At 37.3% G+C, this 23303-nt stretch overlaps 1 protein-coding gene across 3 annotated transcripts; it reads left to right on the forward strand.

Moving 5' to 3' along the window:
* The first annotated feature begins 1578 nt into the window (after positions 1 to 1578).
* Positions 1579 to 22469, forward strand: LOC145604104 (protein SPIRRIG-like). Of its 3 annotated transcripts, none has more exons than XM_081660059.1 (20): positions 1579 to 1795; positions 2145 to 2445; positions 3457 to 3526; positions 3620 to 3705; positions 3902 to 4037; positions 4128 to 4184; positions 5857 to 6030; positions 7406 to 7597; positions 7705 to 7770; positions 9089 to 9203; positions 9644 to 10788; positions 10986 to 11676; positions 11761 to 11863; positions 11968 to 13067; positions 13171 to 14821; positions 14972 to 17995; positions 18561 to 18869; positions 19001 to 19307; positions 19443 to 19589; positions 20665 to 22469. In XM_081660059.1, exons 2-20 carry the CDS (start codon positions 2228 to 2230, stop codon positions 21835 to 21837), a joined length of 10764 nt encoding a protein of 3587 aa, XP_081516185.1. In that variant the 5' UTR covers positions 1579 to 1795; positions 2145 to 2227; the 3' UTR covers positions 21838 to 22469. The 3 variants fall into 3 exon arrangements, with proteins under 3 accessions (XP_081516185.1, XP_081516191.1, XP_081516180.1); XM_081660065.1 differs by having other exon boundaries at positions 2149 to 2445; XM_081660054.1 differs by having other exon boundaries at positions 1580 to 2445.
* The last annotated feature ends 834 nt before the right edge of the window (positions 22470 to 23303 follow it).

Below are 23303 nucleotides of genomic sequence, written 5' to 3' on the forward strand. Positions count from 1 at the left end.
ACAAAATTAAGGACAATTTTCATTTTTTTCCCTCAATTAAGTCCACATACATTATCATTTAATTTTACTAAATTGATCGAGTTTCATTAATACTATCAACAAGATTTTAACCTTTTACATGCATGGTTGTAAGATCCAAAAACTAAGCAAGTAAGCATTGTTATATCCTTAAAAAAATGTATGAACTTTGAATAACTAGCCCTATAAATTTAAAGAATCGAGGTAGGGCCTGTTTTCTTACGTTGAAGTTCAGTTTAGTTCAGTTCAGCTCAGTTCAGTTCAATTCAGTTCAGTTCAGCTCCCAATTTCCTTCTCTTATAAAATATTTATTTCAGTTCAGTTCAGCTCAATTCAGTTCAGTTCAGTTCAGCTCAGTTCAGTTCAGTTCAGTTCAGTTCAGTTCAGTCAATGAGAATAGACCCGTATTTAGGTAAGAAAAACCCAAATATTATACTAGTAGTAGATTATTCTTTATTCAATTTTAATTTTTTGATGTTACTTTATGTTTTTACAACAATTTTTTGTTTTTTTTTTAGGCATTACCATTTTTTTTTGATGGCTTTAATTTGACTATGTACGAATACATATACTCCGTATTACAAAAAAAAATAAAAAATGGTAATAATTGAATAGGGAAACAAATCACTCAATTGATCATCACAACTCAAACTTAATCAATATACAAGTAAACCATAAGAAGCCCAATTTATAATCAAGGACTCAAAAGTTGAATAAATTATTATTATGACTCTAATTTAATTAAAAAACGTGTGCATATCTAGATGAAACTCATTAGTTTGTCGATTTAATTACAAATATACATAGCCCTATTATTACTATTTTAAGATGTTAATTGTTTACTCGTAATATACATTTACCTCGATACTTGTGTTTCCTTATTTCTTACACTGGTCCAATCCTTGAGCTTCAAAAATGAAACTCATATGATAACTAATGAATAACTCATGAAAGCTACATGTCTACATGTCCCCAAATTAAAATTACATGCCAACAAAACTCCAATGCTAGATTCTTCTCCATCGAACACTTCCAACAATATCTTACAGACCTTTTTCAGTTGCAACATGTAGAACGTTCCAACATGTATTATATAATTTTAAAACCTTCTTCCATCACCATGTATAATCATTATCAATATTTTTTAAAATACCGTATGTCCATAACACATATGTGTTTTTTTTCTTTTCTTTTCTTTTTAATACTACGTAAAAGCCATCAACGAGCACAAGAGGGAATTGTGTAATAATTCTAAAAGTCATCATTTAAACATTCAATTTTGTAGGCTATTCATTTACTCCATCAAAGTCCTTTAAGATTCAAAACATTAAAACAAACATCCTTAAATATAAAAAGAATATAAATTTTATCCACTATAATTAAATAAATTAATGCAAACAGACATAAAAACATACTAACATAACACCTCCATTATTAATGCAGGCCAATTTCCCTCCAAAACTAATTGAAAAATCCCATAAAATTATTATAGACATAACTTAATTACTACTCCTAACTACTTAACACTACTACTAAAAAAAAAAATAGTGCTTACTGAGAGGTCACCACGTCTAAGCCGTTGATCTTTACCTGCCACGTGGATATATTTTCAGACGTGGATCTTTATTTATGACGTCATAGGAGAGAGAAAATGAGATTAGTACTAGTACTAATATCAATTTAGGAGAGCGCGAAACGAGGAGAAGAAACAGCAAATAGACGAAAGGAAATTATTTTTTGGAGAGAGAAAAAAGAAAAAGAAAAAAAAAAATCAGAGGTAATTTATTTATTCAAAATTGGAAATTATTAAAAAAAAAGAAATATCAAAAAGGAAGAAAATCTTCTTCCCTATTTCATAGTGTTCAACGCGTTTTTTGCAGAATTTTTGCTAGCAAATTTAGGGCAGAAGATAAAATTTGCCGAAGAAAAAGGAAGAAAATAAATTTCAAATTTCAAGCTTAAATCAAAAACATCAAAAAATCTAAATTTCAATAAAATTTCTTGTTCGAAGCCCTAATTTTTTCAATAATTTCGATCTACATTTCTGCATTTTGTACTGTAATATTTGAAGTTTGATTTGATTACATTTTTTGAGAAATTTTTTGGTGTTGAATTTGAGCTGGAAGCTAGATCGATTAGCATCGTTGGATTAATCGGATCTAACGGCGAGGAATGATCCGAGTCGTCGGATGAGAAACGGCGTCGTCGGATGTTCCAGAAGAAAACGATGAAATGGACAACATTGCTTAAGGACTTGAGAGAGAAGGTTGGATTAACTCAGCAGCAGCAGCAGCAGCAATCTTCTCCGTCTCCTTCGCCGTCATCGTCGTCGTTTCCGTCTTCTTCTCTCTCATCTTCAGCTGATAATCACAATGCTGCATCTCTTTCTTCATCAGATTATCATCAAACCTACTTGTCCAATTCAAGGTATGCATTTCTTTCTATCTTTTGATTAAAGATTGTTTTTGCTGGATTTTATTTATTTTGTGAATAATTGTTGTAATTTATTTTTGTTTGATGAATGTTGTTTTGGTATTTTGATTATTATAATTTGAAGTTGAGCTTGATTTTACCTAATTCAGCTTCAGCTACAGTTGAAATTAGATTGCGAGGTTGTTAATTTTGAATTGGCGGTTTTTTGTTATTGATTTTGGTGTGGTATTTTCTGTGATTAGTGATTATACAGGAAATGAGGAATCGGTAATTCGGTATCGATCTGATCGATCGATTGAAGTGTAGGATTTGCATTTTTATAGGTAGGAGCGTTGTGGGAGGACAAGAGTAAGGTGTTTAGAGGAGAAAATTGGTTGATGGAATTTATGTCCTTATGATAGATTTTAGTTCGGCATTGACTATGGTTATATTGTCAATGCTCTAGCCATTTTAAGGTTTCTTGTTTTGAGTTGTATTAGATGTTATTCTGTAGAAGTTTGGGGAGACCTTGTGCACATGCATAGAGTTATTGGAATCTGAGTTTTTTGTGAAGGGGAAGTGTTGGGGCTACATCTTAGGTTGGAGCCTTTGGAAATGAACATTATAATTTAATTTTAGTCTTTGTTTAGTGGATTATGCATTTACTATTTGGTATTCAGGTCCCTTCCTTTGCTGAATTTGATTAGTCTGCTTTAACTCGGGCTGGTCTTGTGAATGTCTATGACTTATATTGAAGATTTGATTACGTCATTTTATGCCATGATCTGCTACTTCAGAGAATTCCTTTAGTTGTAGTTATAAAGTGACCAAATGTAGTCATGACTCCTTTACTTGGAAGGTCAGCATGAAGTGTTTGCTTTTGTTAAGCTGATCATTTGCTAATTGGGTTGATAAACCGATGACTTACCAAAAGTAGAGACTCTCCTTCTCAGGCTTAAAAAGTTAAAAAGTGTTATGTGACAGAGTTACTTGTAAAAAGCGTAAATTTTTTTATTGCAATTTCAGGGACAGACATGAGCTCGAGAGTGACTTCAAGAGATTCTGGGAAGAGTTTCGCTCTTCAAGTTCGGAGAAGGTATCTAATATTTTTGAATGGCTCTAGAATTGATCTTGAAATTTTGTCCTTTTCAATGTAGTTAAATATGCTTACATGTTATTTGTCTTGTAGGAAAAGGAAACGGCCTTGAACATGGCTGTTGATGCATTCTGTAAATTAGCAAAGCAGCTTGCCGATGTAGCACAGTTAGTTACTATGTACGGGTGTACCTAACCTCTCTTTCATTGTCCTTAGACCTATAATGTTTAAAGAAAAATTTAACCCTACATCTTATCTAAACTGAATTCATATGTTTGTATTTATTATTGGTATATTCCTTGGTTTACTTGAGACTGACAAATTTTCTTGTTGATAATCTAGTAACTAATTTTGGATTTTTGATTTTGTTCACAGGTTAGTTGAAACACATATTTTCTCTTTCGTGGTAGGAAGGGCTTTTGTTACAGATATTGAGAAACTAAAAATTAGCAACAAGGCAAGATCATTAGTGCTAGAGGAAGTATTACGTTTTTTTGCAGAGGTTACAAAGGTCTGTTCTTCTTATGATGAATATAATTACTGGTGACTGATCTTTTTGTGCTGTGATGTAATCTCATCTGTCTTGCAATCTCATTTTTAGGATGGCATATGCCCTGGCGCAAATCTACTAAGTGCAATTGAACTTCTTATATCTGGGGTATGTGCTTTACTATCCTCGTAAGAAAGTGAAGTTTAATTTCTGCCTTGTCTGCTTGATTATATAATTTGTTGCATTATGATTTTTAGTTTGACCGGAATTATGAAGTTTCACAATAGATGCACTGGTTTGACTAATTTACTTTTCAACTCGCTACTTTGACCATTAAGGAATTAATTTATGTGTACATTAAAACCATCTCAAACGGTGAGACTTGAAGGAGGTTTTTTAGGAGAGAGTTATTTTTTGCAAAGGATACCAATAAGTTGGTATCTAAACTTAGCAACTCCAAAAAAAAGTTGCTAAGTTTAAATACTCTACTTTGAGTCTCATTTGACAAAAAGTGTGGGCTCTTATCAATATTTTAATATATTTATAATTTGTTTAAGTTTTATTTTTATTTTTTATTATTGAAAAACTTATAATATGGATTTGGTGGGCCATAAATTGAAAGTGACATTATTATACTTTAGAGAGTCTCATCATTGAGAAATTAGGCTTCACATGAGTTGCTAAATTGAGAAGTAGATTAAGTATCACCATTGAAGGTAAAAAACAACTCATTTGTATTTTAATACTCAAAATTGAGTTTCACCAATGGAGATGGTCTAATAAATTTTTAATAAAATTATATTCTTCTTTTGCTTGAACGCCTTAATCCCATAAGTGGGGTCGTTTACATGAACCAACACGAGGACTTCAAGTTGGTCACCCATGTACTACTCTCAATTATTGTGGCTCATGTTAAACGACGTACAAAGTTTTACACAGGATGTCACTGGCCCACCATAACCCTCCTCCTTTATCTAGGTTTTGGACCGGTAAGGGGAAACCCACCCGACATAGTTTATAAAATTATATTATTATTTCAAAATATACATTGAGACCAATCTAACAATATTTTACATATAAATATTAATAATTTTTTTTTTATACATGTTATAAGTGAGTCAAAGTTAGCAAATGAATTGTGCAATTTGCATCTAGTGTGAAACGTAGGTAGTAAATAAGTACTCATTATCTCATTTTCGATATTTTTGGATAATAATTTCATAGGGAAGAAGAGGGAAGGGTAAGGGGAAAGAAAAGGAAGGGGTAGGAAGTCATGGGAATAAGAGGAAAGGAAAGAATTAAGTTCACGATAGAGGGAAGGAAAATGGATTTGTTCAATTCCATTCACTCCCTTCCCCTCCTTAACATCCAAACAAGGACAAATTGATCCCTTACTCATCTTCAAGCTAAGCTGAACCTCCAATATTTGACTGTCTTGGGCAGTGAATGTGTATTCTCGACTCAATTCAAATGCTTGGGGATTTAATGAGGCACAACATATTGTATTGGCCTTTAGATTCACTTCTTATTTTTATATTATTGGCCAATCTGGTGGAATGTTGCTTTTGTATTTCCGGGGAGTGCTACTCTGGCTAATGTTTATTTTGTCAAGCTGCTTCCAAATTGGACCTTAATTTGTATGACACCAGAATGGTTTTTCTAAACTTATCAAATCGATATCTATCGATCAAGTTATTATGATTCTGTTGGGCATGTGCTTGCTGTTAGGTTATATACTTTGACGATGATTCTTTCCCTCCTTTAATAGCTGTCAATAATAAAAAAAGTGATGTACTGTTGATTCATTCTACTCACATGTCCTATGATTTGATAATTGCAGCCGATTGATAAACAGTCTCTCCTTGATTCGGGAATTCTCTGCTGTCTTATTCATATTTTAAATGCTCTCCTGGGTTCCAGTGGAGGAAATAATGGTCAAAGGAATTCTGATCATGATAAACAATTAGTTAGTGACCATGTAGATGCTGGTGGTCTTCGTACTCGTCAGCTGGAGGTGAGTCGCATGATTACATTTATTTAACTCATGCAGCACACAAGTTGTATGGCATATAGAATGTTTTGCACTCATTATATCTGTATCATGAACTACTCCAGTACTTATACATTAAATTTATTCATACTAAATGTTAATGGTAAGACATGTTGCTGAAGGAGGTAAAGATATCAAATCCTTTCATTTCTTTTTCTTGGTTACATATAGTAGAATCAAAGTTGAGGTAGGTAGGAGAGGGAGTGATTCATGTTGGGTTTGGTAGGAGAAAGAGTTGCACACGTGGTACTTGTGTGGTGTAGGTAGGAAGGGTAAGGTGTGAGTAAATTGTTTGTAAAAATTATTCATGAAAAAAGTAAAAATTTAATGGTGTAACATACAAAAAGAAACCTATGGAAACCAAAAGTGTTACAAAAAATAAAATGAGATAAGAGACAATTTTGTCTTTGTAGCTTTCGTAATGGAGTTTCTTATATATTGCTTTTGAAAAACTAATGAAGCGAGTAGAGAAGTAGTCGAGAAAGACGAGCAGTCTTATTTAGAAAGAAGTTAAGCAAATTATCAATGGTAGACAAAAGCTAAATTACCAATGGTGCACAAGGAAAAGACATTGTTTGCCAATAGTTCCTTTTATTTAATATTTTTTTTATGTGTGTCTCATACTTCAAAATTTTTGCTTAAGAGTTTATGTAGCTAATGCTGTGAGGCTTTTGGTTAGAATGTTTAAATGCTGTTAAAATTAGGTATACTTTTAGCTCTTTCTCGACATCAGTAAAATTTTATAAATTATAAGAGTCCATGAATTTGTTTGATTTCTCCTGCTTATTAATACAGGTGATTTTAGAGAATTGCTATACAGTAATTAAGTAGATGTGAACCAACTTTCATTCGTGGTTGCTAATTACACCTACATAATTTGCCCAAGTACCTATATGACTATATCAGGGGTAAGATTTTGGAAAATTTGGTTGTTACAAGCTACTTATTGACACCAATTTTCCATTCTAAAGACAAGATTGTTAGAAGCTACTTAGAAACCAATATATGCTCGAAATGTAATTATGCAAAACATGGATCTGCATGAAAGTAGGAGGTATCTCATTAATTCTAGGAAATGTTGGTGAATTCGGTTTTGGTTAATGCTGTCAACCTATTCTTATCGTTAATTAATGTTGATCTTCTACCTGGAAGGTGGAAGTTTAAGATAGCTGTCTTTATCATAGTATTTCGTGAAAATTTTGTTTACTGTGCTCTTGCTGCATTGAAAACTTTGCGAGTTCTGATCGTTATTTTACTTCTGTTTCAGGAAATGTCAATAGGTTTTTTGTTGTATATAAAAGCAATGCAGATTGTTAAATTGTGTCATTTATTATTGTAGGTTGAAGGAAGTGTTGTGCACATCATGAAGGCATTAGCAAGCCACCCTTGTGCGGCTCAAAGTTTGATTGAGGATGATTCACTGCAGCTACTTTTTCAAATGGTTGTCAATGGTTCATTGGCTGTTTTTATGCAATATAGAGATGGTCTTGTTCCCTTGCATTCCATTCAGCTACACAGGCATGCAATGCAGGCAAGTTCAGGCTTGGCATCATTTACCCTTTTTCACTCTATCACATATACTGACTTCTATTGCCTTAAAAGGGTTTCTGAAGCTCTTTTTTTTTTTTTTTACTGCAGATTCTAAATCTGCTTTTAGTGAATGACAATGGAAGTACGGCCAAATATATTCGAAAACATCACTTGGTATGCTGTATATCTCTAATGAAACATGCTTCAGTCTCTGTTATTTTGATGCTGTAACAAGATGTCAATGGCTTAGACGTTATCATTTTTTTTTGATGGGTTAATAAGTCATTTCATTGAAGATAGACGCTTAAGTGAATAAGTGATAGTGTCTTCCTTTGGCCGTGAAGATGTTTAAGGTCTGATAACTCTCATTGCTACTCCAGGACTGCAGTGTTGTTTATTTGAAAGGATAGCTAGAGATGTCTATTGTGAATTTCTGATATGCTGAATCATCTATAAAAATTCAACTAGACTGATCAAGTTTCCATCTTGGTTGTGCAAATTATGCTCAGCAGATGATGATTCTTGTCTATATCAGTTTGACAGCGACTAACAGTGCACACAACTAATCAGTGCTCTATATCAGTTTTTTTCCTTTTTAACCTTTAAACTCGTTTTTGTAGCTTCCAATTTGATAACCATAGCTTTTAAGAGTCAAGTTATTAGCTAAAATTTGTTTAATATTTAGTAATATTTTATATTTACTGCAGGGTTTACAAGGATGTTTTCTGGTTTAATTAAGTTTTATTTACAGTTTGCTTCTGCACCTTTTTTTTATTTATTTTAATGCTGATCATACATAGTCCGGCCCACAAAAATAGCGGGTTTGTACAGAAATCTTGGGCCTGAAGCGCATAAAAAGAATCCGCCCCTTGTCCATTAATTTATAGACCCTGTTTAGGCTATAGGCCTGCTCTCCTGCTTTGCCAGGTTTTGGGTGTGAAAATTTTAATCCGTTCATAAGCCTGACCTGAACAGACTTGGCACTTATGCTTAAATTGGACTTTTTTTAGGCCTAAGGCCAACCCATCCCAGACCATGATCAGAACTTATGCTTAAATTGGACTTTTAGGCCTAAGGCCAACCCATCCCAGACCATGATCAATTTTCACTTATTTCAGGTCTAATAATTACTCCCTCTATCCCTAATTGTTTGCTCCACTTTCCTTTTTAAGGTGTCCCCAAAAGATTGCCCCATACTACTTTTGGCATGTTTTCCCACTTGCACTCTCTCTATCTCTCTCCTCATTGATATTTGTGTCAACCCATGTGCACCATTTTTTTTCCCAAAGCCTTAATAAAGTAGATTTATAGTTTGGGGCAAACAATTGGGGACAGAGGGAGTAATATCTAAGATAATATAATGTTAAGGGCTAACAAGTTCGGGTAAGTTCAAGACTAATAAAATCATGTCATAAGTTTTGGGCTGCTAAGTTTAGATAAGGAGAACACCACCCACATGTGTTATAATACTTTGTATTGTTCCATATTGCAGATAAGAGCTCTTCTAATGGCTATTAAGGATTTCAATCCTCGTTTCGGAGATCCTTCTTACACAATAGGCATCGTGGATTTGTTGCTGGAATGCATTGAGCTTTCCCATAGGCCTGGTATTTTTTTTTGCTCTGGCATTTTCATAAGCATCGATAGTTCTCTTTAATCCTTCATATATAGGTTAATGCTATCTATGGAATTTACATTCTCTGTAGATTTGCTTGCTCTGTCCCTCAATTTCACAAAAACTTCCCATGGGTACATAGTTTTAGGAGAGTGTTTGTGGGAGGTTTTGTCAAGTACAAGTGAATTCAAAATTATGTGATAGAAAGTGAAGACCATAATGCTTTAAGGAAGTGATTTAACAAGATAAAGGTAGAAAAGGAAACATTGTTTCGGGACAAGCAATGAGACTTTGAGAGAGAAATGAGAAGTTTTTTTGGGACGGAGGGATTTTTTTTTTTATCATTCCTACTCTCAATCTACGGTTTCTTTTTAGTACTGCAACATCAGTTTTATGTATATATTCTTTCTGATGATGTTCATTGACTTGCAGAGGCTGGAGGTGTAAAACTTCGGGAGGATATACATAATGCTCATGGGTATCACTTCCTAGTTCAGTTTGCTTTAACACTGGCTTCCATGCCTCCAAACCAGTCTTCTTCTGATAGTTCAACTGTGGATGGCTCTCTTGCAACTGTCAATTCAAGAAAACAGGAAGTTAATGACAGCGGAGATGGAAGAATCTCAAATCTTTCGCCTGCACTTTCTAGGTTGCTGGATGTTCTTGTTAATTTAGCTCAGACAGGTCCATCAGAACCACCTGCATCTAAAAGTTCTAAAGCATCCCATGCCAAAGGTGGTGGTCATGGCCGGAGTCGTACTCCGTCGTTGGACTTAATTACCGATGAAATTTGGGAGAAAGGAAATGCTAAAGTAAAAGACCTCGAAGCAGTGCAGATGCTGCAGGATATATTTCTTAAGGCTGGCTGCACAGAGTTGCAGGCAGAAGTGTTAAATCGGATGTTTAAGATATTTTCTAGCCATATTGAGAACTATCAAATGTGTCAGCAATTGCGAACTGTGCCACTTTTCATCCTGAATATGTCAGGCTTCCCACCTGCTTTGCAAGACATTATATTAAAGATACTTGAATATGCTGTCACTGTTGTGAATTGTATTCCTGAGCAGGAGTTATTGTCACTTTGCTGCCTACTACAGCAACCAATTACATCTGATTTGAAGCAAACAATTCTTTCTTTCTTTGTCAAGCTGCTGTCTTTTGATCAGCAGTATAAGAAAGTGCTGCGAGAAGTTGGTGTACTTGAAGTTTTGTTAGATGATTTGAAGCACAACAAGCTTCAGTCAGGACCTGACCAGCAAAATGGTGAAATCAACCCTGTTGAGAAGAAATCCAGCCAAAGTGGCTTCCAGAAACATTTGGACAGTAAAGATGCTATTATCACATCACCTAAACTCATGGACTCTGGTTCAGGAAAGTTCCTTCTATTTGAAGTTGAGGTTACTATCTCTATTGCTTGGGATTGTATGGTTTCGTTGCTGAAGAAAGCAGAGGCTAATCAATCCTCTTTTCGATCGGCCAATGGTGTTGCTGTTGTTCTTCCTCTTTTAGTTTCTGATGTTCATCGTTCTGGGGTGCTTCGAACATTGTCATGCTTGATTATGGAGGATTTAGCTCAGGTTTGTAGTACTTTCACATCTAATATAAATATGTTGAATGCAATTGAAGGGGTTATTTTTTTTTTGCTGGTCTTTTAATGTCCCATGTCCTTTTAATTTTAAGCTTGTATATATTTTAATTGATAAAATAGAAGTTCTGTGTTAATGCTGTGCTTGGCCAGATTGTGAACTGATGACTGTTGACTTTCTGTTACTAGGCTCATGCTGAAGAATTGGGAGTGCTGCTTGAGGTGATGAAAAGTGGAATGGTTACTAGTGTTTCAGGATCTCAGTACAAGCTGCATGATGATGCCAAGTGTGACATTTTTGGAGCCCTTTGGCGCATCTTAGGTGTTAATAATTCAGCTCAAAGAGTGTTTGGTGAAGCAACTGGGTTCTCTTTGCTATTGACTACTTTACATAGTTTCCAGAGTGATGAAGAGCAGACAGACCAGTCTCAATTGGTTGTTTTTGTTAAGGTTCTCACATACTTACTGCGTGTTGTGACTGCAGCAGTTTGTGACAATCCTATTAATAGAACGAAGTTGCACTCAATAGTATCATCACATACATTCTATGATCTCTTATGTGAGTCAGGGTTGCTGTGTGTGGATTTTGAGAGGCAAGTTGTACATTTGTTAATGGAGCTTGCTCTTGAAATAGTTATTTCCCCTTTTTTGCCTTCTGGTGGTGATACTTCTTCTGGTAATGAATCATCCATTTTTGTTTTGACTACTCCCTCTGGTGATGTCAATCCTGCAATGGAGAGGGTGTATAATGCTGGTGCTGTCAGAGTAATTTTGCGTTCCTTGCTGCTATTTACTCCTAAGGTTCAGTTAGAGGTTCTGGAGCTTATTGAAAAGCTTGCTCGTGCTGGACCTTTTAATCAGGAAAACCTTACATCTGTTGGTAGGAATCATAAATGTCTTTGACTTATCTTTGTTCATTCTGCTGTTTACAGTTTTGTAACTTTTTTTTTCTACGTGCTCTTAGGCTGTGTGGAACTTCTTTTGGAGATGATTCATCCCTTCCTTCAAGGCTCATCACCCTTACTTGTACATGCTTTGAGGATTGTTGAAGTTCTGGGTGCATATAGGTAAAGAAACTTACGTTTTGTATCCTATATGGTGTTTGATGCCTTGTTTGACGATGTTACTTTCTTCTCCCAAAAATTTATGAAATTCTTTTTTTCATGTCTAGGCTGTCTACATCAGAACTTCGATTACTTGTCCGATATGTTCTTCAGTTGAGGAAAAAGAATTCCGGTGATGGTCTTGTTGGCATGATGGAAAGATTAATAATTATGGAGGACATGGCTTCAGAAAGTGTTTCTTTGGCTCCCTTTGTTGAGATGGACATGAGCAAAGTGGGTCATGCTTGTATCCAAGTCTCTCTTGGGGAAAGATCATGGCCTCCAGTGGCCGGTTATTCCTTTGTTTGCTGGTTTCAGTTTAAGAATTTCTTAAAGTCATCGGCTAAGGATGCTGAATCCAAAATTGGACCTAAGAAGCTAAGCTCTTCTGGACAGCAGCAACAGGTTTTGAGATTGTTTTCTGTTGGAACTGTAGATAGTGGAAGTACATTTTATGCAGAACTATATCTCCAAGAGGATGGAGTTCTTACTCTTGCAACAAGTAATTCATCCTCACTATCATTTTCTGGTTCAGACTTGGAGGAAGGTCGGTGGCATCATCTTGCTGTGGTTCATAGCAAACCAAATGCTTTGGCTGGTCTGTTCCAAGCTAGTATTGCATATGTATATCTAAATGGGAAACTGAGATACACAGGGAAACTTGGATATTCTCCATCTCCAGTTGGAAAAACTTTGCAGATAACAATAGGTACACCAGCCACTCATGCAAGAGTTAGCGAACTTCAGTGGAAGCTGCGAAGTTGCTATCTTTTTGAAGAAGTGCTTACCTCTGGTTGTATATGTTTCATGTATATTCTTGGTAGAGGTTATAGAGGTCTTTTTCAAGATACAGACCTTTTGCAATTTGTTCCCAATCAAGCTTGTGGTGGTGATAGCATGGCCATACTAGATTCATTGGAGGCTGATGTGAATACTGTTGCTGCAACACAAAAGCCTGACAATTCTGTTAAGCCTGGCATATCAAGGGCAGATGGAAGCGGGATTGTTTGGGACTTGGAACGTCTTGGAAACCTATCCTTTCAGCTATCTGGGAAAAAATTAATTTTTGCATTCGACGGGACATCTACAGAACCTCTTCGAGCATCTGGGACTCTATCACTGCTTAATCTTGTTGATCCTACATCAGCTGCTGCTTCTCCAATAGGGGGTACATAAATTAGTCTTTTTTTGTGAACTTCAGTTCCTTCTCAACTGTTTATTTTTCAGAGATTTCTTACTTTGTTTCTGTATTTTTTAAAATTATGTGGCAGGTATTCCTCGTTTTGGACGTCTTCAAGGTGACATCTATGTTTGTAAGCCTTGTGTCATCGGTGATATCATCCACCCAATTGGGGGAATGGTTTCAGTCCTTGCTCTGGTTGAGGCTGCTGAAAGCAGGGATATGTTACACATGGCATTGACTCTTCTTTCGTGTGCTCTGCATCAAAATCCACAAAACGTGAGAGAAATGCAAGCTTGCCGGGGGTATCATTTACTGTCCCTGTTTCTGTACCGGAGAATGTCACTGTTCGACATGCACTGTCTTGAGATTTTTTTCAAAATTGCTGCTTGTGAGGCTTCATTTTCTGAACCAAAGAAGCTGGGGGTTTCTCATTTTAGCTTATCTCCTGTAACAAGTGCTCCTGAGGCCAGCTTTGAGGAGCTCAATTTGTCCAAGTTCCGCGATGAGTTTTCTTCACTAGGATCTCACGGGGACATGGATGATTTCTCTGCGCAGAAAGATGCATTTAGTCATATATCAGAGCTCGAGACAGCTGACATGCCTGCTGAGAATTCAAATTGCATTGTCCTTTCTAATGCTGATATGGTTGAGCATGTGTTGTTGGATTGGACACTTTGGGTGACTGCACAAGTTTCTATCCAGATTGCACTGCTGAACTTTCTTGAGCATCTAGTATCCATCCATTGGTACAGATATCATAATCTTACTGTTCTTCGACGACTCAATCTTGTGCAGCATTTGCTGGTTACTCTACAGAGAGGTGATGTTGAGGTGCCTGTTTTAGAAAAATTAGTTGTGTTGCTTGGAGTCATTCTGGAAGATGGGTTTCTTGCTTCTGAACTAGAAAATGTGGTAAGGTTTGTGATTATGACATTTGATCCTCCCCAGCTGACAAGTCGCCCAGTGGTTGTACGGGAGCCAATGGGGAAGCATGTCATTGTGCGTAATATGTTGTTGGAAATGCTCATAGATCTACAAGTGACCATAAAATCTGAAGAGTTGCTTGAGCAGTGGCATAGAGTGGTATCGTCTAGGATAATTACATATTTTCTTGACGAAGCTGTTCATCCATCGAGTATGCGTTGGATTATGACACTTCTTGGCGTGTGTCTGACATCTTCCCCGACATTTGCTCTTAAATTCAAGACAAGTGGAGGCTATCCAGGACTAACACGTGTGCTTCCGAGTTTTTATGATTCACCAGATATATATTATATTCTCTTCTGCTTGATGTTTGGCAAGCCGGTTTACCCCAGATTACCAGAAGTTCGTATGCTGGACTTTCATGCTTTGGTGCCTAGTGATGGGGATCATAGTGAGTTAAAATTTGTTGAAGTATTGGAATCTGTTATTGCTATGGCTAAATCTACATTTGATCGGTTAAGTAAGCAGTCAATGCTTGCTCACCAAACCGGTAATCTTTCACAGATTGGTCCTAGTCTTGTTGCTGAATTAGCGGAGGAAAATTCTGATATGATTGGGGAACTTCAGGGTGAAGCTTTAATGCATAAGACATATGCCGCACGTTTAATGGGTGGGGAGGCTTCAGCCCCTGCTGCTGCAACTTCAATCTTAAGGTTTATGGTTGATTTGGCAAAAATGTGTCCGTCGTTTGCTAGTGTTTGCAGGCGAACAGAATTTCTTGAAAACTGTGTTGAGCTATACTTTTCATGTGTGAGGTATGCTTTTGTCTCTTATCATGCATTTATATTGTGTATGTCACTGTATATGTGGAGGATACCCCTTCAGTAGTTGTTCAGATTTTCTCTATTATTATTTTATATTTTAGACGGTCACACATGAATTAGGAGATTTGGCTGGATTTGCAGGGCTTCTTATGCAGTTAAACTTGCAAGAGAACTTTCTGTTAAAACAGAGGAGAAGAATGCTAATGATTTTGAAGATTCCAATAGCTCTCAGAATACATTCTCTAGTTTACCTCAGGATCAAGATCAGTCTGGAAAGACATCGATAAGTGGTGGAAGCTTCCCTCAAGGACAGGTCAGCACGAGCTCAGAAGATGTACCTCTTCCAATGAATGGAAAAACTGTCGCACATGATGATTTTAGTGTATTATTAAATGAGCCCAAAGTAAAATTAGTGACACAAGATCAACCCCTAGCTGTTCAGAACCTAGATGACGAAGCCATTGACAAGGCATCCATGACCCCCTCCAGTATCATTGATGTCAATGTCCAAAACATAAGAACCGCGCTGAATACGAATATCCATACAGATTCTCAGAGCTCCACATCTTTTGCAATGCCTAATTCTCCCATACTATCTGAGAAATCTGGCTCCAAGTTGGGACCAATATCTGGTGGGTCCCCTGGTGTTGCACTCGCTTCTGAACCTCATGTTACGGTGAATGCATCCCTGGTTTCTTCAAACTCTATGGTTGAAAGTGATTCAATTGTGGATAAGAAATCCAGTCCTCGAGGACCATCTGCTGAAAGCTCATTTTTTTTAATAAGTTCAAAGCTCTTGCTTGAAATTGATGATTCTGGATATGGTGGGGGACCGTGCGCTGCAGGTGCTACTGCTATATTGGATTGTTTGGCTGAGGTTCTTTCTGAAGTTCTGACTGACCAGCTAAAAGCCGTGCCCATGGTGGAACGGATTTTAGAGAATGTTCCTTTATATGCAGACTCTGAAGCTGTGCTAGTTTTTCAGGGTCTTTGCCTTAGTAGAGTTATGAACTTTCTGGAAAGGCGTCTTCTGCGTGATGATGAGGAGAATTCTAAAAAATTGGATAAGAATCGCTGGTCATCAAATTTAGATGTATTATGTGGCATGATAGTTGATCGTGTCTACATGGGTGCTTTTCCGAGACCTACTGGGGTTTTGAGAACATTGGAATTCTTGCTGTCGATGCTGCAACTGGCTAACAAAGATGGCCGAATTGAGGAATCATATTCTGCTGCAAAAGGCTTATTGTCTATTGGTAGAGGAAGTAGGCAACTTGATCCATACATCACTGCAATCCTTAAAAACACAAATAGGATGATATTGTATTGCTTTCTTCCATCATTTTTGGTTACCATTGGGGAAGATGATCTTCTTTCTTCCTTAGGAATATCAAACTTGAATGAGATTAAACAAATAGCAACCTCCAATCAAGAAGAAACTGGGATTGATATTTGCACTGTCTTGCAACTATTAGATGCGCATATACGAATTGTCTTCTGCCCAAGTAATGTAGATGCGGAACTGAACTCATGTCTTTGTGTTAACTTGATATCACTTCTTCATGACCAAAGACCAAATGTTAAGAATTTGGCAATAGATATCCTTAAGTATCTATTAGTTCATCGCAGGGGTTCTTTTGAAGACTTGCTTGTCTCAAAGTCGAATCGTCTGGACGTATTGCGTGGAGGCTTTGATAAACTCTTGACTGGGAGCTTATCAAGTTTTTTTGAGTGGCTTCAAAGCTCTCAACACACTGTCAACAAAGTTCTGGAGCAGGGTGCTGGGCTTATGTGGGTGCAGTCTATTGCAGGATCTTCTAAGTTTCCAGGAATAAGAATCAGATCAATGGAGAGTCATCGTGGTAATGACTTGATCAAGAAATCAAAGGAGCTGGCAAGATCAGACGTAAAGCACTGGGAGCAAATAACAGAACGTAGATATGCACTTGAACTAGTTCGAGATGCCATGTCAACAGAATTGCGTGTTGTGCGTCAAGATAAGTATGGATGGGTCCTCCATGCTGAGAGTGAGTGGCAAACTCATCTTCAGCAGCTTGTGCATGAGCGAGGCATATTTCCAACACGTAAGACTCCTGAGTCAGGTGAGCCTGAGTGGCAGCTTTGCCCCATTGAAGGTCCATACCGAATGCGGAAAAAGCTTGAGCGTTGCAAATTAAAAGTTGATACCATTCAGAATGTGTTAGATTGGCAATTTGACTTTGGAAAGGCAGACTTATCTAAAGAGAGACCTGAGAATGCTCTTGATGCTTCTGACTCTGGTTCAGGCTCTTTCTCTCAACTGTTAGTGGATGGTTCCCAGCAATTGAGTTTAGAGGGTGAGCTGTATGATGAGTTATCTGTTAAAGATTCTGATGATGTCAGAGAAGTTTCTTCTGCCAGAGCAGCATTGATTGATGATCGTGCTAGCAGTGTCAATGAAGCAAGTCTTCATTCAGCAGTTGAGTTTGGGACAAGGTCTAGTGCAGTATCTGGTCCTATTTCTGACAGCGTACAAGGTCGATCAGAGTTGGAATCTGCCGGAGTGTCTTCTTCAATGAGAACGGATGATGTTAGACTTTCAGAGGAAAAATCAGATAAAGAGTTATTGGACAATGGGGAGTATCTCATTAGACCTTACTTGGAACCCCTTGAGAAGATACGGTTCAGGTATAATTGTGAGAGAGTTGTTGGTCTTGACAAACACGATGGTATCTTTCTGATAGGAGAACTCTGCCTATATGTCATTGAGAACTTTTATATCGATGGATCTGGATGCATATGTGAGAAAGACTCTGAAGACGAACTGTCTATTATAGATCAGGCGTTAGGAGTGAAGAAGGATACAACGTTTATGGATTTTCAGTCTAAATCAACATCTTCATGGGCTGCTGCTGCCAAAACCTGTACAGGGGGAAGGGCCTGGGCTTACAATGGAGGTGCTTGGGGAAAGGAGAAAGTCTGTGCTAGTGGTACTTTGCCACATCCCTGGCGTATGTGGAAGCTTAATAGTGTACATGAAATATTGAAGCGTGATTACCAGCTGCGCCCAGTTGCCATTGAAATATTTAGCATGGATGGATGTAATGATCTCCTGGTTTTCCACAAGAAGGAGAGGGAAGAGGTTTTCAAAAATCTGGTTGCCATGAATCTACCAAGAAATAGCATGTAAGTCCCAAACTCTTAGTTGCTTTGTTCTGTGTTCAAGGGTAGGAAGATTGTATACAATTTTCTTACATTAAATGATGGCTAATACAATTACTCAGCAGCCATGGGCCTTAGTAATATGAATTCCCATGCTAAAATTGTGCTATGACTGAGCATAAGTCCGCTCCCTTATTAGAAATATGATTTCAGATGAGATATCCGTATCCTATCTGCAGATTTCAGATATCCAAAATTTGTTGGATTGGATATTACCAAATTTCCAAAATCCGACAATCCTCTCTTTCACTATTTTATTTATTTATTTTGCAAACATAAACTCATTATTTTGAAATTAGCCGTCACAACATGAACAATTCTATTCAGTAATACAGCACCTATAGAAATGCAACTGACTTAGTATGAGATTAGAGAATATAGATCGTATAATTTATATTTACATCAATAAATTACCAGATCTATAAATACCTTCCAATAATAATTAAAGATTGTTGGAATCTTTCCTATCGTCTTTTCTTCCTTTTTTTTTTCCCTAGCTGATTTGACAGACATTGATAATTTTCAACAGGTTGGACACAACTATTTCGGGAGCAACCAAACAAGAAAGCAACGAGGGTAGCCGTCTTTTCAAGCTTATGGCCAAATCCTTTTCTAAGAGATGGCAAAATGGAGAAATTAGCAATTTCCAATATCTCATGCACCTGAATACTTTGGCAGGACGTGGATACAGTGATCTTACTCAGTATCCCGTCTTTCCATGGGTTCTTGCTGATTATGAGAGTGAAGATCTAGATTTAACAAATCCCAGCACGTTTCGCAAACTTGACAAACCTATGGGCTGTCAAAGTTCCGAAGGGGAAGAGGAGTTCAGAAAGAGGTTTGTTCTTGTCCATTATGATTTTGTGCTTTCTGGTGTGCTACTTGTCTAATTTGAGTAATTGACTGTATATTTTTGTATTAAATATCCTGTAAAGGTATCTTAACAGTAAATAATGTTTCTCCTCATAGGTATGAGAGCTGGGATGATCCTGAGGTTCCAAAATTTCATTATGGCTCGCATTATTCTAGTGCTGGAATTGTTCTCTTCTATCTTGTACGCTTGCCTCCGTTTAGTGCTGAAAATCAAAAGCTGCAAGGTGGGCAGTTTGATCATGCTGATCGTCTATTTAATAGTATCCGGGACACATGGGGTAGTGCTGCTGGGAAAGGAAATACATCTGATGTGAAGGAATTGATACCAGAATTTTTCTATATGCCTGAGTTCATTGAGAATAGATTCAATCTTGACCTAGGGGAGAAACAGTCCGGGGAAAAGGTTTGCCTTTTTTTCCTTTCATTGTTGGTTTAAAAGAATGCATGTTTGAATTCATAAGTACCTTTCCCCTTCCCTGATTTACGCAACCTAGGGTTGGAAGTATTGGCTTTATGGTTTTTAATTGGTGTATAACAGGTTGGAGATGTCGTCCTACCTCCATGGGCAAAAGGCAGTGCCAGGGAATTCATCAAAAGGCATAGGGAAGCACTTGAATGTGATTATGTTTCTGAAAATCTACATCACTGGATCGACTTGATATTTGGGCACAAGCAAAGGGGCAAGGTTGGTGATAAGTTTTTTTTTCTTTTGGCCTTTTAGATGATATTGTTAAAATTTTTGTAATTTAGCATTTTCTTATCTTCCTGCAACCCTGGACACCAATAATTTGTTTTTTTGCATCCTTTAGCCCTTTTTTTCCTTTTAAATTTCCGGTTTTCCCCCTCTTTTTCCTTGACCTGGATTATATTGTGTGAGTGGTTTCAAATTTGTCATTCATTGAGAATTTACTGATCAAGCATTTGGTTCAAGAAGAGAAGTACGGTATTTTCGTTAGATGTTAAGCTGTAGTCTTGATGAGTTTAATGTGTACCCTGACTACTTGAATCATACAGCATGACAGTACCTTAGGAAAAAAGTAAAAGTTGTGATAACTTTTGGGCTTAAGTATGTTAACTTAGATCAACTGTTGGTATTGTTTAATACATAGGTTGATGATAATTCATAAATTGACTTTTCGAGGAGGTAATTATTGATAGTGGAAGAAGTTCAAGAAAGAATCCATTTCTATCTCTTTTGACTTGATTAGTAAGAAGTTGGATGATTTTCAGGGCAAAGAGAGTGCAATGTTTTATGTTTACTTGAATGTAGGATTGTGTATTCATTATTTCCAAGCCATCATTTTTTGTTGAAATCTTCTTGAATTGATTTGGTGTACTGCTTTGCAAACATTTGTTTGTAGTCTGTTTAAACAATGGACATAAAGTCTTTGTAGAAGTCACCTTGATGAATATCGTATCTCAGAAATTGAACATACAAGCTGCATTCCTACTTTAAGTTTTATCCTGTGGTGTGAGTGTGACTTCATTTCAGATAACCTGGAATGTCGACAGTACACTTTTTGTGACTTGTATTTTAACTCTTTGCTGACATTAAAAGATTTATTACAACCGTGAACAATATAAGATTGATGCTATGCTCAAGTTCTTGGTCCTATTGTTCTTGTTGATTGTACTTCATACCTTTCCTCTGTTAGCTTCTTTGGTCTGATTAGTTCTTGGTCCCATTGTTCTTGTAGATTGTACTTCATCCCTTTCCTTTGTGCTGCTCTTAACACATGTTTTTCTTGTGTAATTTATAGGCTGCTGAAGATGCTGCGAATGTTTTCTATCATTACACATACGAAGGGAGTGTGGACATAGATTCTGTTACAGACCCTTCGATGAAAGCTTCTATTCTCGCACAAATCAATCACTTTGGACAGACTCCTAAACAACTATTCCAAAAACCCCATGTGAAGAGGAAGGTTGACAGAAAGCCGCCTCACCCTCTAAAATATTCTATCAATCTTGTTCCTCATGATGTACGAAAGACCGCATCTTCCATTTCTCAGATTGTAACCATTAATGACAAAATTCTAGTAGCTGGAGCAAATCACGTGCTTAAACCCCAAACATATGCAAAGTATGTAGCTTGGGGTTTCCCTGACCGTAGCCTGAGATTTATGAGCTACGATCAAGATAAACTCCTATCAACACATGAGAATCTTCATGGAGGAAGCCAAATTCAGTGTGTAGGTGTCACCCATGATGGTCAAACTGTGGTTACTGGGGCTGATGATGGATTGGTTTCAGTTTGGAGAATTCAAAAGGACAGCCCTCGCAGATTACGGCGCTTGCAATTGGAGAAGGCACTCTGTGCTCACTCGGCCAAGGTGTCATGCCTTTATGTGAGCCAGCCTTACATGTTGGTTGTCAGTGGTTCAGATGATTGTACTGTTATTCTGTGGGACCTGAGCTCATTAGCTTTTGTAAGGCAACTCCCAGAGTTTCCATCACCTGTCTCAGCAGTTTATGTCAATGACTTAACAGGTGATATCATAACTGCAGCTGGGGTTTTGCTTGCTATCTGGAGCATCAATGGTGATTGCCTTGCAGTGATCAATACCTCTCAGCTTCCTTCTGATTTTATTTTATCAGTGGCAAGTTCTATGTCGTCTGATTGGCAGGACATCAACTGGTATGTAACAGGCCATCAGAGTGGGGCTGTCAAGGTGTGGAAAATGGTTCACTATACCAACAAGGAAAGTGCCCAGCTCAAGCCGATTGCCAATGGGACAGCTGGCTTGGCTCTTGCAAAAGTACCAGAATACAGATTGATTCTTCACAAGGTACTCAAGTCACATAAGCATCCTGTTACTGCACTTCATCTGACAACTGATCTGAAGCAGTTATTGAGTGGTGACTCTGCTGGACATCTGCTGTCATGGACATTGCCTGGAGATAGCTTGAGGGGTTCATCTAGTCACGGTTGATGATGAATTTTAGATATTGGTATACTTGACTGTTTTGCAGCCCTTAGTAAGGTCTTGAGGCTACAATTGGTTTGCCAATAGAACCTTGCTAAGGTTGTGATGGGCCTATCAGCAAGGTAGGACCGAAGAAGCATGACAACAGGGCTCTCGTGGGCTGTAATTGTAAAAGTGCGGTATTCGCATGAGTTTTGGTAATTGAGTGCATGTCATTGAGACTGCTGACATAGTTGCAACATATAGTGGATGTGCTTGATGCTCAAGGGACATGGTGGAGGGCGGTTTTCAGGTTTGAGGGATATTGTCACTTATATACTAAAAATGTTGGATGTAAATAGATTAATTAGGGGCTGTGTGTAATCAATTGTATAGTGTTTTTGTTTCCCTTTCTTCCCTGTTTTTGAGGGTTAGAAGGGACAAAGCGGCGGATCGATTAACATGATTCGTGAGTTTGATTATGCAAAGTTATATTTGCCAGCATCATTCTCTTTGGATCTTCATTTTTTTTTTTCACACTCAGAATGTCTTTGAGGAGGCTTCTTAGACATGTAGGACTTTGTACACTGCTGTAAAACACTGAATTTACAGAAATTTCAGCTTCGAAAATTTAGTAGAATTTCACATTAAATTCAATACCTTTACCTTTTCTTTAAAAACCTCACAACCCATTATCACTAAAAATGGCACGAAGCTAAGGCCATGTTTGGTAATTGGCTTTTCAATGGCTTTTTGGTTAGCTTTTGGCTTTTTTAGGTGGTCAACTAGCCAAAAAATGTGTTTGGTAATTGGCTTTTTAGTCAGCGAAAAAGCTGGCTTTTATGCCAAAATGAAAAAGCTGCTTTGAGTAGCTTTTTTGTTGGCTTTTGGCTTGTTGGCCCACAAATTATCTAATAAACAGCCAACAACCAACAATTAATTTACCAAACATTTTAATAATCAGCCAGCTTAAACAACCAATTTCAAAAGCCATTATAAACAGCCAAACATTCCAGCTGGTCAAACAAGCCAAGTGAACCAGCCAACAGCCAACCGCCAACAGTCATTTGTCAAACAAGGCCTAAGCCAAAAAACAACACAGCCATCACGAAAATGCATGGCACAATCATGTAAACACGCATGTTATATTGCAACTATTGTGTGTACGGAACTTGGATATATTTATAGCATGGTAAGGACCATAAGGTACTGCATAAGTGCATACCCTAACTTTTGATAACAAAACATGGCAAAATGAGTGACATTCATTTTCAGACATGACATAACCCAACACGATGGCCACACAGCTTTGGGTCATGCACTGTTAGCCTACACTTTTTTATGCCAATTTTAAGGCGTGTGCTGAGCATAAGGCTCAACACGAATTAATCATTAGTTTTTTCCCAGAGAAAATGTTGAATTGTTCTGTTACTAACTACTAATACGAAGTATGTCATATACTCATATCACATACAAGTATTATGTTTGGAACT

This window comes from Chenopodium album, chromosome 2 (genome assembly GCF_948465745.1).
Source record: "Chenopodium album chromosome 2, dcCheAlbu1.1, whole genome shotgun sequence".
Classification (NCBI taxonomy): domain Eukaryota; kingdom Viridiplantae; phylum Streptophyta; class Magnoliopsida; order Caryophyllales; family Amaranthaceae; genus Chenopodium; species Chenopodium album.